Here is a 14,472-nt window from a genome sequence, read left to right as displayed (position 1 = left end):
ATGTAAATATATTTATACATACAAACATACCTCACCTTGCGTGGTGCCTGCCATATTATACTTCAGTAAGTAAATGTCAACTATTATAATTATTTCCCACCACAAGACATTTCAAAGTAATGATTATAAACTTTAAACTGTGATTTTATACCCTGTCACATTCAATTTATATAAATTAATCACTAAGAGGTTAATGGTAGTTCCTTAATTACTGCGACTACAAATTTTCCAGGGCAATTCAGGGAGTAGAAGCAGGAGTAAGTATACATTACTCACTAATAGAGAGAAAGCCCAGAAAAAACAAAACACTAGGTCGGAGATGTGTAAATCTATATTGGGCATATCAACTAGTCACTCTATAAACTCACACTCCTTATGTTACATGCTTACTTGTTAACACAAGTCATTACTTTACTGCCAAAGACAAAGTCAGACATAAATTTAATTATTTCCCAAAACTATCCTTCATTTTAAGCCATTCTACCTGCAGTTGTCTTGGTTCTTCCAATTTCAAAATGTCTTTGAAGTGGCTAAGTCACTTCTTCAAAGATATTTTGAAATTGGAAGCATTAAGAAACTGTAGCAACCCTTTCTTTCTTTCTTTCTTTCTCTTCTTTCTTTCTTTCTTTCTTTTTTTTGACAGAGTCTCGCTCTGTCGCCCTGGCTAGAGTGCAGTGGCGCAATCCCTGCTTACTGCAACCTCTGTCTCTCGGGTTCAAGCAATTCTCCTACCTCAGCCTCCCGAGTAGCTGGGATTACAGGCATGTGCCACCACACCCAGCTGATTTTTGTATTTTTAGTAGAGACGGTGTTTCATCATGTTGGCCAGGCTGGTCTCGAACTCCTGGCCTCAGGCGATCCGCCTGCCTCCGGCTCCCAAAGTGCTGGGATTACAGGCGTGAGCCACCACACCCTGCCAGCAGCAACCATTTCATACCACTATTCCAAGAAGCTAGAGCTGCTGCACTGTGATTCCCAGAAACCACTTACCTATCAGTGACTGTCTTGTTTTTTTTTTTTTTTTCCCCCTGAAAAGGGGCTATGCATAGACAGGATTTTTTTAAGAAGGGGGGAGGGGTGCTGGATGTGGTGCCTCATGCCTGTACTCCCAGCACTTTGGGAGGCCGAGGCAGGAGGATCACTTGAGATTAGAAGTTCAAGACTGTGTTGTGTGGATAACACAGTGAGACCCCTGTCTCTACATTAAAAAAGAAACAGGAAAGGGAGAGTAATTCAATGTACAAAAGGGAACTGAATGAAAAGTCTTTTTCTCACAGTAGAAGGAACCACTGTTAAGAATTTCTTGGCCGGGCACCGTGGCTCAAGCCTGTAATCCCAGCACTTTGGGAGGCCGAGGCGGGCAGATCACGAGGTCAGGAGATCGAGACCATCCTGGGTAACACGGTGAAACCCCGTCTCTACTAAAAATACAAAAAAAAAATTAGCCGGGCGTGTTGGCGGGCGCCTGTAGTCCCAGCTACTTGGGAGGCTGAGGCAGGAGAATGGCGTGAACCCGGGAGGCGGAGCTTGCAGTGAGCCAAGATCGCGCCACTGCACTCCAGCCTGGGGGACAAAGACTCCGTCTCACAAAAAAAAAAGAAAAAAAAAAAAAAGAATTTCTTATTCATTTTGCCTACTTCCAAACTAGATTAAGTCAAGTAAAAATGAGTCGGTTCTAATGCCAAGCAACTGGAAAATTAATAAAATCCCAGGAATGTACCATTTATGTGGTATGATAGATTGTCTTACTTGGAAAATCTCACATCCAAATGAAAGTGCACATCTATATCTTTTTTCCTTTTTCTTTTTTTTTTTTTTGAGACAGGGTCTCGGGTGCCCAGGCTGGAGTGGATTAGCACAATCTTGGCTCACTGAAACCAATTCTCCCACCTCAGCCTGCTGAGTAGCAGGACTACAGGTGCGTACCACCACGCCTGGCTAATTTTCGTCTTTTTGGAATGACAAAATTTCGCCATGTTGCCCAGGCTGGTCTCAAACTCCTGGGCTCAAGCAATCTACCCACTTCGGCCTACCAAAGTGCTAGGATTACAGGCATGAGCCATAGCACCTGGCCCACATTTTCTTTTGTTAAATGAAGTTAATCTATGTCTAGTAAGTAGACAATTATGTTTCCAACACAACAGAAATCTATTTCAACACTAAACACCACTGAACAATTTTGCTAAGGTTTTCATGCTAGATGTGCCCTATTAACAAAGGTAACACAATTCCACAGTTCTGTTTTTGAATAAAAGGTATATATGTTATATATCTGAAAACTTAACACAAGATGTTCAAGTTGTGAATGAATTGTTTTTGGCATAATGAATATTTAGTATTGCCACAGCAATGTTTAAAATATTTGGTGATACAACTTTCCTTTAAAAAAACAAAAACAACTCAGTTAAACTTTTACCACCCATCCACTACGGTTAATTCAGATTTTCTGAGTTTTGTTTAAATGAGGGGTATACATACAATCTTATGAAACAGAAAAGCATCATATATGTCATTCTATTAAGAGTCTTGCATACAATTTCATATGCTCCCAAACTTACCTTTTCATTTTTCTTGTCAATCTCTGGTGGCTGCTTTGCTGTTACACTTTGAGGTGTTCGAACAGCTTCACCCTCAGCCACTTCAACAGTCCGCCCATTTGGCTGCACAGGCAACAAAAAGTATCATATTATCAAACTGTTTAGCAGATCAATGCAAAGATTTCTACACAGGAAACCATATATACTACAATCAAATCCTACCTCTGTACCTAAATTTAAAAAGTTTTTGTACACCAATGTTATCTAAGAGTTGATAGATTATTGTGCCTAGTGTTTTATATATATATATATAATTCATAAGCAAAATTCTGTACCACAAATTTTCTTATCTCACCAAGATATCAGTCCCTCTAACAAAAATAATGGAATGGAAGCAATTAAAAGGAGAATGAAACTGTGTTTGCAATTTGACCACCAATTAACTGTGTAGTCTCAGAATATTTTACTCATTGTCTCCGAGCCTTATTTCTACTATAAAGTGACAGGTATGATCTACTCAAAAGTCAGCAAACTTTTTCTGTAAACAGCCAGATAGAAAATATTTTATTTACAAACATATTCAGGGTGTATGGCAAAATAAAACTCAGAAAAAAATATTTTATTGATTCCCATCAACAGTCTTCAGCAAAAACAAAACAAAACAGAAACTATTTTAGGTTTTATGGGCCATATATCTTTGTTCTTTATTTTTATTTTTTGGCCCATTATGTCTGTTGCAACTACACAATTCCTCCATTGTAGCATAAAAGCAGCCATAGATGATACATAAACAAATGAATGTTAGGCAATCTCTAATGGAACCTCTAATTCTATAATTTCATGGCTCTACTGTTCTGGAAGTAAAAAGCTTTCCGACCCATTGCCACAGCCTAAAAAAGGCTACAGAAGCTTTCCTAACATTCCTAAAATAAAATGATAGCACTTAGAGATGCTTATGAGTAGACTCAAGTCTGTGATTCCCAAATCTGGCTTTTAACCAGAAACATTCTTTTTTTTACCTTTTTTTTGAGACAGAGTTTCGCTCTTGTTGCCCAGGCTGGAGTGCCAAGGTGCAATCTCGGCTCACTGCAACCTCTGCCTCCCAGGTTCAAGCGATTCTCCTGCCTCAGCCTCCCGAGTAGCTGGGATTACAAGTGCACACCACCACGCCTGGCTAATTTTTGTATTTTTAGTAGAGACAGTGTTTCACTATGTTGGTCTGGCTGGTCTTGAACTCCTGACTTCAGGTGATCCACCCATCTCAGCCTCCCAAAGTGCTGGAATTACAGGTGTGAGCCACCGTGCCCAGCCTCTTTTTTAATTTTTAAATAATAATTTCTGAGCCCCATCACCAGACTGAGAAGTTTGGAGAAGAGGGCCTAGGTATCTGTACTCTAACCGTCTTTCTGGATCCTACAACATCTTTTCACTTATGCATTCCCCTCAAATTCAACATGTTAGTAAGTCAATATACTAGTTTCAATGGCTTTATTTTCAGTTCTTGCAGAACACACTTTTACCAGCTACCTACTCATTACAGCAGAGCTATACTCAAGAAAACAATACAAAGTGTTCAAAGTTTCTATAATATGACTTAACATGCATTTGTTAACAATGATCAGGGATACAAAGTTGGAAAAGGAGACCATTTATATTCTCAAATCCAATTTGTAGGCTTTACAAAGATCTGTGGCAGAAAATCAAAACAACAGCTGTCTTTTAGCTGGTTAAATTCCTAATTAACCCAAATATAATCTGCTGGGTCTGAAGCAACTTGTTAAAGTCAGACAGCTAATGCTAAAACCAGGTTTTCTTACTCTTGATTTGGTTTTCTTTCTTCTATGCTGTCTTGCCACTTCTAATGTTGCCTCTTCTAATCCCTCTTCTGTGTATTTATATATATGGGGGAAGGAAGGAAGAGGAAGGTAGTATGTGAGTAAAGGTAAGAAACCTCAGAATGGAATGCGGACTTAGGGCCGTATCTACATCAGGAATACAAAACTTTGTTTAATTTTACTTTCTAATATCATCATTTTTTTTTTTTTTTTGAGACGGAGTCTCGCTCTGTTGCCCAGGCTGGAGTACAGTGGCGCAATCTCAGCTCACTGCAAGCTCTGCCTCCTGGGTTCAAGCGATTCTCCTGCCTCAGCCTCCCAAGTAGCTGGGACTACAGATGCCCACCACCACACCCGGCTAATTTTTTGTATTTTCAGTAGAGACGGGGTTTCACCGTGTTAGCCAGGATGGTCTTGATCTCCTGACCTCGTGATCCGCCCGCCTCAGCCTCCCAAAGTGCTGGGATTACAGGCGTGAGCCACCATGCCCGGCCTCTAATATCATCATCTTATTCTTATATGCTACTTTTAGTTCATGCTATCTTCTCTGGCCAAACTTGCCTTTTCTGATTTTCTTGTGGCCACACTTTTCCACGTAAGACTTATACCAACTGAACAATCTTGCAGCTTCAGTTCCATAGTCTCCCATCTCTTCAACTAGCAACTCACAAAACTTACATCTGCTAAACTTCATTTAATTAACCCCTTCAGGAAACTCTCCATCATAATCACTTATATACTGCCATATACCACCTCCATTTTACTCATTTACATGACACTGGGTCATTGGGATTTATTTACTAAATACTAGGAAGATTAGAAATTATGCGGTCAAAAACTGTCTTAAAAGCTCACCAACAAGTTCAATGCCATTTATTTAAGACCAACTGCAAACAATATTGATGTAGCCTCCCAAATGAAATATGAAACGTTCTTTTCTTTCAAACAACACAAAGTCTGAAAGTGACCAACTGCATTCCCATAGATTCAGGAACATTCAGTTCCCATTTCCATAGGCTCTGAAATGATCAGCAAGCCAAAGGTGCTCATACGCTCCTATCTGTGCCAATTTTAGTTCCTTCTTTGCAACATCAATCTACATAATAGCTCTAATCGCAGCTGTTCTCTCTGACCTGTGTAGATCTCCCAATTTTCCACTAAACTCTTAGAATTTATATAGCTTTCATCATTACTGGGATTCCAGAAGTCATCAGCAACTTCCCACACATGCCTGATGCCATGAAACAATGAGCCTCCTATCCCAAAAGTAAAGTCAATATAATTCTTGGGTTGCTGGAAAAAAGAATACACTAAGGTGATTCTCCTTCATACAGCAGAACCAATGTGTCCTTTCCTTTTGCATCAGCTGGTCGAGAAGGCCTTGCCCTGGAAAATCACTAATCATACTTAAATTAGCAAATCCCTAAACGGGAGCATATTATATAGATCTACTTACATGAACAGTAACTAATTACAAACCAAAACTTCAAATCCAATGTGTCTACCCTTGTGATTGTCAATATGGGTTTTATATAAAAGTATTGTTGGTCAGGTGCAGTGGCTCACGGCTGTAATTCCAGCACTTTAGGAGGCCAAGGCAAGAGGATCAGCAAGAGCTCAGAAGTTCGAGACCAGCCTGAGTAACATAGAGAGACCCTGTCTCTACAAAAAATAATTTTAAAAAATAGCCGCCGGGCGCGGTGGCTCACGCTTGTAATCCCAGCACTTTGGGAGGCCAAGGCGGGCGGATCACGAGGTCAGGGGATCGAGACCACAGTGAAACCCCGTCTCTACTAAAAATACAAAAAATTAGCCGGGCGTGGTGGCGGGCGCCTGTAGTCCCAGCTACTCGGAGAGGCTGAGGCAGGAGAATGGCGTGAACCCGGGAGGCGGAGGTTGCAGTGAGCCGAGATCGCGCCACTGCACTCCAGCCTGGGCGACAGAGCAAGACTCCGTCTCAAAAAAAAAAAAAAAAAAATAGCCAGGTGTGGTGACATGCCCCTGTAGTCCCAGCTACTCGAGGGACTGAGATGGGAGGATCACTTCAGTCTGGGAGGTCAAGGCTGCAGTGAGCTGTGACTGCACCACTGCACTCTAGCCTGGGCAACAAAGTGAGACCCTGTCTCAAGAAAAGAAAAGAAAAAAAAGTAGTTTTCTCTGATCATGGAACTTTAACATATACAGTGGCTTTCTACAGATTAGCAATTACATGGGCCTCTCATTGTACCCCAGTTTAAAACTCTCTCAAGAACTTTAAGGTCTTCCCCACCATGGCCAAAGTTAATTTCATATATAGCTTACAATCTATGTTTTAAGTTAGACCAAAGATGTCTTTCTAATTTGTTGAAAATCAAACAGTAACAGAAAAATGATAGAATCATTTTATTTAGATGGATAAACTCCTTGTAGACATCACCATATTACCTTATTGTTATAATTTTCTTCGACCCCCACACCTGGATCTTTTTTTAAAATGCATGCACAAAGGAACAGTTTGTATGTATGTGCTGGCAGGGGTGGTAGTAAACCAGAATGAGGGTATCTATATATCAGGGGAAAATGGAATGGAAGAGGGGGCCACATAGCAGAAGAGAAGGAACTTATTTCATGATTCTTGATTTCAAGGAAATAAAATTGTTCATGCTAGTCAATCTTCAATTTATTAATTTCATACAATTCCATAACTTTTTTTTTTTGAGACACAGTCTTGCTCTGTCGCCCAGGCTGGAGTGTAGTGGCATGACCTTGGCTCACTGCAGCCTCCACCTCCCAGGTTCAAGTGATTCCTGTGTCTCAGCATTGGGCACATGCCATCATGCCTGGCTAATTTTTGTATTTTTAGTAGAGAGCGGGTTCCACTATGCTGCCCAGGCTGGTCTAGAACTCTTGGCCTCAAGTGACCCGCCTGCCTCAGCCTCCCAAAGTGCTGGGATTACAGGTGTGAGCCACTGCACCTGGCCTCAATTCCTGGTACTCAAGTACCAGGCATCAGGCTAAGGACTGTAGGAACAAGGATATATGAAAGGAGTTTCTGCCTCAAGCAGTTTTAAAGTTCAGAATAAGAAGTATGCTTAACAGGCCGGGTGCGGTGGTTTATGCCTGTAATCCCAGCACTTTGGGAGGCCGAGGCGGGCAGATCACGAGGTCAAGAAATCGAGACCATCCTGGCCAACATGGTGAAACCCCGTCTCTACTAAAAATATAAAAATTAGCTGGGTGTGGTGGCAAGCACCTGTAGTCCCAGACTCGGGAGGCTGAGGCAGGAGAATCACTTGAACCTGGGACACGGAAGTTGCAGTGAGCCGAGATCGAGCCACTGCACTCCAGCCTGGGGACAGAGCGAGTCTCCATCTCAAAAAATGTATGCTTAATAACAGATGTCATTTGAGCACTCTTCACTTGTTAAAACTGATTCCAACTTGCAAAAGAACCTGTATCTGAGGTAAGCATATATAAGGTTTAACACGGACTTCTGAAATGAAATCACATAGAACCCTATTTTCACTTAGTTATGTAAACTGTATTTCTAGCCACAACATGTAAAGATCATGATTCAAATGACCTAGAAACTTCTTAGGTTTAGAAACTAGAAGGGCAGTCTACCAACTTCCCCCAAAAAATGGAATATGAGAAGACTATGGGCTTTGGAGTTTGACAAACCTGGGATTAAAGCTTGACTTCCATATTTAATCACTGTGATTTTAAGCATTTTCCTTGACTTAACCCTTGATTTCGTCATTTGTAAATGTGAGAAAAATATGCATTTTGTCTTACACATTTACATTTGAATTACACCAAATGACAGAGCATGTGAAAGCATACCTGCTCCAGAAACAGTTTTTCCCTTCTTTTTAAAAATTTTCTTAAATTTTTGGTAGAGATGAGGTCTTGCTATGTTGCCCAGGCTGGTCTTGAACTCCTGGGCTCAAGCGATCCTCCCTCTTGGGCCTCCCAAAGTGCTACGATTACAGGTATAAGCCACTGCACCTGGCCCATGTTCCCTTCTAATATCCTTTTCTCTCCAAAGCTATGATGGCTATGTTCTTTTTTTTTTTTTTTTTTTGAGACGGAGTCTTTCTCTGTCCCCCAGGCTGGAGTGCGGTGGCGCGATCTCGGCTCACCGCAACCTCCACCTCCTGGATTCACGCCATTCTCCTGCCTCAGCCTCCCGAGTAGCTGGGACCACAGGCGCCCACCAACACGCCCGGCTAATTTTTTTGTATTTTTTAGTAGAGACGGGGTTTCACCATGTTAGCCAGGATGGTCTCGATCTCCTGACCTCGTGATCCACCCGCCTCGGCCTCCCAAAGTGCTGGGATTACAGGCTTGAGCCACCGCGCCCGGCCGATGGCTATGTTCTTTATTCCCACATTCAAGCATTTGGGCCATTTTTTTATATTAACAAGCTCAGATGAATGTTAAGTCCTGGTGGTCAAAAGGGCCTGGACAGGCATCCATCAGGTCCAATGCTCCAGATGCAAATTATTTGGGGAAGTTAATGGATTAAAAATAATAAGCAAATATATACTCTCAGAGGCTTAAAATAGTCCAGGCTTGCTCTAGAGGCAGCATTGTAATGCTATCTTTCTTTTTAAAAAACTGCTGTTTTCTAAGAAAATTACATAATATTCACTCAGTAGAGTGCTATGCAGAACGCTTAACACCTTGAAACAAAGATAAGCCTCAATGCCTGCACTCAAGAAGCTTAGAACCTAGTAAAGGAAGACAGGTATACAATAACACATAGTAAAGTACAAAACAAAAGGTATACTCTCCCTCACACTCTCAAGAGTACAGGTTTTGAAAGCAAGCTGGGAGACCAGGATTGAGATCCCAAATGTGTTTCACCCTGGACAAAAACTGGAATTTCATTTTTATTTTTTTCTTTTGAGATAAGGTCTGGCTCTGTTGCCCAGGCTGGAGTGCAGTGGTGTGTGATCTCGGCTCGGCTCACTGCAACCTCCGCCTCCCAGGCTCAAGCCATCTTCCCACCTCAGCCTCCCAAGTAGCTGGGACTACAGGCGCACACCACCATGCCTAGTTAATTTTTTGTAGAGATAGGGTTTTGCCATGTTGCCCAGGCTAGTGTCAAACTCTTGAGCTCAGGCAATCCACCTGCCTTGGCCTCCTAAAATGCTGAGATTACAGTGTGAGCAACTGTGCCTGGCCAGAATCTCAATTTTATTGGCCAAAAGTGATACTGAGCATACAGGAGGCATAGTATATATATATATTATCCTCATCATAAAAAAGATAAAAGGCAAGAGAGCATTAAGACAAATACCTAATGCATGCGGGGCTTAAAACCTAGAAGACAAGTTGATGGGTGCAGCAAATCACCATGGCACATGTATACCTATGTAACAAACCTGCACATTCCGCACATGTATCCCAGAACTTAAAGTATAATTAAAAAAAAAAAAAAGATAAAGGCAAGAAATTAGGAAATTCAGAAGAGGCATCATTGTAGTTGATAGGTTAGACTATAAGATAGTCTTAACAATAATAATTTCCAAGTACTTCCTAGACACATTACATGCATTATCTCATTTAATGGACAAGACCTAGTTTTGGTAAGTTTGTTTTAGTTGTGAAACGTTCCTACACAAATTCAAGATGGAACAATTTCTTGTCAGTTTGTTTGAAAGTAAAAACTTTTTCCCCTGCCAAATGTTATGCACACAGCAACTACATAAACTAAACATACACATAAACCACAGCTTTAGACACAGTTCAACCCCAATTTCAAACTCTTAATAACTGAGAGAACAATCTTACAAATATAACCTATGGTTCAAATTTGCAAAATCTCACTATATACTGAGATATTTCCTTTAGTGGTAAAGATCCTTGTGCTTTCTAAACGGCCAAAAATTCAACGCAGGATTCCAAACTGTCTCCTTGTTGACTGCAGCAGGGACGCTCAGGGTTACCTTTATGAGATGGGGAGATGATAATAACTGTCACATGGCCAAGATATGCCAAAGATGATTTCTGAAAAACTAAATACATGCATTGGTTTTCAATATTTTACATCTGATGGGTATGATAAGGACTACAAGTGATACAGCAAATACACATCTGTATAATTCTTTCTTAGACAGAAGAAAGATGTCTAAGACATTCTGATGGATGCCTTCTGGGAAGCCTGGCATTCCATGGAACAGTTTGAAAACTACTAGCATAGCTGGAGAGAAAAAAAAGTGCCTTTTAAAACTGATCAAATAACACCAACTCCTCACTTATATCTCTGAATTTTGCTTGAATAATAATTTAAAAATACTCTCAAGGCTTTTACAGCCTTGAGAAATAGTACACTAACCAATAATGCCAAAGCACAACAAAAATGAATGTTCATAGGGTTTATTGTTGTTCTTGGTATCTAAGATGGACACAACTACTAAAGGTCTTTTCTGTCAGAACTGTTAAAAGTCTTTTACGTTAGGCCTCTGGCGGAATGAAAAGATAAAAAAATCCTGTCACATAACCAAACAAATGGAGCCAAAATTCTGGAGCTTTTGTAAGGTCATTATAATTTTCAGCAGAAACTTGACTCGAAATTTTAAAAGCAATAGAGCTATAACTCACTGGGAAAATTGAATTTGTTCTCTGAATGCAATTTAATATCCTGGAACATGCCATCAAAACCAGAGAGGTAGAGTGGAAATAACAAAGTTCTTAGACTAGAAATTAGGATATTGTTTTGCCTTTCAAACTCCTTTGCCCTATGACCTTGAGTAAGTCAGTTAATTTTTCTGAATCTCAAGATTTCTCTTCTGTAAAAACATGAATATTTGTTTTCCTTATCATTTGGAATTTGTTGAGCAAATGATTATTCTTTTTTTTTCTTTTTTTGAGACAGAGTCTCGCTCTGTCACCAGGCTAGAGTACAGCGGCGCGATCTCGGCTCACTGCAACCTCTGCCTCCCAGGTTCAAGCAATTCCCCTGTCTCAGCCTCCCGAGTAGCTGGGACTATAGGTGCACGCCACCACGCCTGGCTAATTTTTGTATTTTTAGTAGAGATGGTGTTTCACCATGTTGGCCAGGATGGTCTCAATCTCCTGACCTGGTGATCCGCCCGAAGTACTGGGATTACAGGTGTGAGCCACCGTGCCTGGCTGATTATTCTCTTAAGAATTAAAACTGACAAAGGGTGACTTAAAGGTAAAAAGAAAACTCTATAGGTGGCAAATGATACAATTTTTTTAATATTACCAGCAAAACCGTTACCTAAGAATAAAAAAACACAATTCTATTGGGAATATATTAAGAGACAAATTTATTTAACTCAATAACAGATTATCCAATTAACTGAGATGTTATTTCAGTCACTTTGTTCAGCTTTTAGTTCAACAAATAATTACCAAAGGCACTTACACGCCAGGCAGTTTGACACTGGTTTACAATTTGGGGAGGGAGACAACCCAAAAAGGTAAATGGATAAGTAAACAAATAATGTACAAACTGTAATAACAACTATGAAGGAAACATCTAAGGGGTTGAGACAGAAAATAGAAAGGGATGTCTATTTCAAATAGGGTGATCAGGAAAGGATTTTCGGGGAAGGTGACTTTTAAGGTGAAAACTAAAGGCTGAGAAGAATAGTGGGGGAAAGATTGTTCCAAAAGTGTTAATAATAGCTCATGTAAAGGCGCTGGGTTGTGAAAGAGTTTGAAGAACTGAACAGCAAATGACAGGAAACTCACTCAAATTCAGCTTAGAAAGAAAAGCAGGTGCTGGGCCACACAGGCCATGGAAAGAGATTTAGATTTTAAATGCAAAAGCTACTAAGTGTTGGTTTTAGGCAGCATGGTGATTTGCTCGGAAAAAACTCATTACTAGGGCATTGAGAAAGGACTGGATGCAGTAAAAGGAAGGCTACTGCTGCAGGTTGGGGAGCTAACGTGACACTAGAAAAAGTAGTCAGATTGAATATATATTTTGGAGATAAAATTGATGGTACTTTGCTGATGGGTTAGATATAAGGCGAGGAAGATATGAAGAGGTGAGAAAAAGATTAGAATCAAGGATGATTCTTCTATTTTTGGCTTGAATAACTGAATGGATGGTAGAGTAATTTACCACTTACAGAAATAGGGAAGACTGGGAGAAGGCAAGAAATAATAGGTTCTGTTTTGGAGATGTTAAAAGTTTGAGATAATTTTTTAAAAGTTTGAGATATATATCAGACTCCCAATCAGAGAAATCAAGCATACATGTAGACATGAGGTTCTGGAGATGACAGAACAGTCTAGATACAGATAGGGACTAATATACACTTGTTCCCCATTATTAATGGATTCTGTATTGGTGAATTTACCTTTTCACTAAAATTTATTTGTTACTCCAAAATCAATACTTGAGGTACTTTCACGGTCATTTGTGGACATGCACATGCACAGAGCTGCAAAGTCACTCTGCAGGCACATTCCAAGCTGAGGTCAAGACTCCACCTTCTTTTTTCAGCTCTCATCACTGTAAATAAGTCCTTTCTGAGGACTATTTAGTGTCACATATTTTGCATTTTTTTGGTGCTTTTTGTTAGTGATTTTGCTGTTTAAAATGGTCCCCAACTGTAGTGCTGAAGTGCTGCTGAGCATTCCTAAGCATAAGAAGGCTGTGATATACCTCACAAAGAAAATAATGCATTAGATAAGGTTTGTTCAGGCATGAGTTCTAGTGCTATTGGCCGTGAGTTCAATGATATGAATCAACTAAATTAAATGTCTTTAAACAGAAACACTCATAAAACAAGACCATGTATTGTATATGGTATTGGTGAAAATATTGTGACCAGAGGCTTGGACCTAACTTTGCACTTTCCCTAGGAGCACTAGTTTAGTACTTGCTAATTCAGTGGGAACTTTATAGAACCTCTGCAGATAAAGAAAATCAACTATGCTGATCTGTTCCAGTACTATTTATAACATATCTTTTATGTGTGTGACCACTAGTAATGCGTTTTGTGCTCCTAATATGGATAATGGGCAGACACTCAGACACTTGCTGAATGTTTATTAGAACCAAATGAAATGGTGATATTAGACCATTCCAATCTAAACAATATGGCATAGCCAGGTGTGGTGGTGTGTGCCTGTGGTCCCAGGTACTCGGGAGGCTGAGGTGGGAGGATCGCTTGAGCCTGCGAGGCGGAGGTTGCAGAGAGCCAAGATCACGCCACTGCACTCCAGCCTGGGTGACAGAGTGAGACCCCAGCTCAAAAAATAAATAAATGAGGCCGGGCGCGGTGGCTCACGCTTGTAATCCTAGCACTTTGGGAGGCCGAGGCGGGCGAATCACGAGGTCAGGAGATCGAGACCAGGGTGAAACCCCGTCTCTACTAAAAATACAAAAAAATTAGCCGGGTGTGGTGGTGGACGCCTGTAGTCCCAGCTACTCGGAGAGGCTGAGGCAGGAGAATGGCGTGAACCCGGGAGGCGGAGCTTGCAGTGAGCCGAGATTGCGCCACTGCACTCCAGCCTGGGCGACAGAGCAAGACTCCGTCTCAAAAAAAAAAAATAATAATAAAATAAATGAAAATTTTTAAAAAAGGCAATTCCATAGTTTCCACTAAACACGAAACATTATGCTAGGTGTTACAATATATAACTCTAGCTAAGGAGCTAGGGAAGGCTTTACAGTTGAAGCAGCACTGCAGCTGGGCCTTGAAGGACAGGTGGAAATTGGTAAAGAGAGGCTGGGCACAGTGACTAACGCTTGTAATTCCAGCACTTTGGGAGGCCTAGGCAGGTGGAGTACTTGAGCTTAGCAGTTCAAGACCAGTCTAGGCAACATGGCAAAACCCCATCTCTGCAAAAAATACAAAAATTAGCTGGGCATGGTGGTGTGCGTCTGTAGTCCCTGCTACTCAGGAGGCTGAGGTGGGAGAGTCGCTTGAGCCTGGGAGGTTGAGGTTGCAGTGAGCCAAGATTATGCCACTGCACTCCAGCCTGGTTGACACAGCCAGACCCTGTCTCGAAAAGAAATTTAAAAATAAGAAAAGAAACTGGCCAGGCGCGGTGGCTCACGCCTGTAATCCCAGCACTTTGGGAGGCCAAGGCGGGTGGATCACGAGGTCAGGAAATCGAGACCATCCTGG

At 41.0% G+C, this 14,472-nt stretch overlaps 1 protein-coding gene across 4 annotated transcripts in view; it reads right to left on the bottom strand.

Moving 5' to 3' along the window:
- Positions 1-14,472, bottom strand: part of MTDH (metadherin) — an 87,087-nt gene that overhangs the window by 66,627 nt on the left and 5,988 nt on the right. For all 4 annotated transcript variants that reach the window (XM_032760104.2, XM_058443693.1, XM_032760100.2 and 1 more), the window contains exon 2: positions 2,559-2,660. In XM_032760104.2, coding sequence (XP_032615995.1) covers positions 2,559-2,660 — 102 coding nt within the window. The remainder of the gene's footprint in view (positions 1-2,558; positions 2,661-14,472) is intronic.

This window comes from Hylobates moloch, unplaced genomic scaffold (genome assembly GCF_009828535.3).
Source record: "Hylobates moloch isolate HMO894 unplaced genomic scaffold, HMol_V3 SCAFFOLD_9, whole genome shotgun sequence".
NCBI lineage: Eukaryota > Metazoa > Chordata > Mammalia > Primates > Hylobatidae > Hylobates > Hylobates moloch.
The sequence above is the reverse complement of the archived record's forward strand: the minus strand, read 5'-3'. Positions and strand labels throughout refer to the sequence as shown.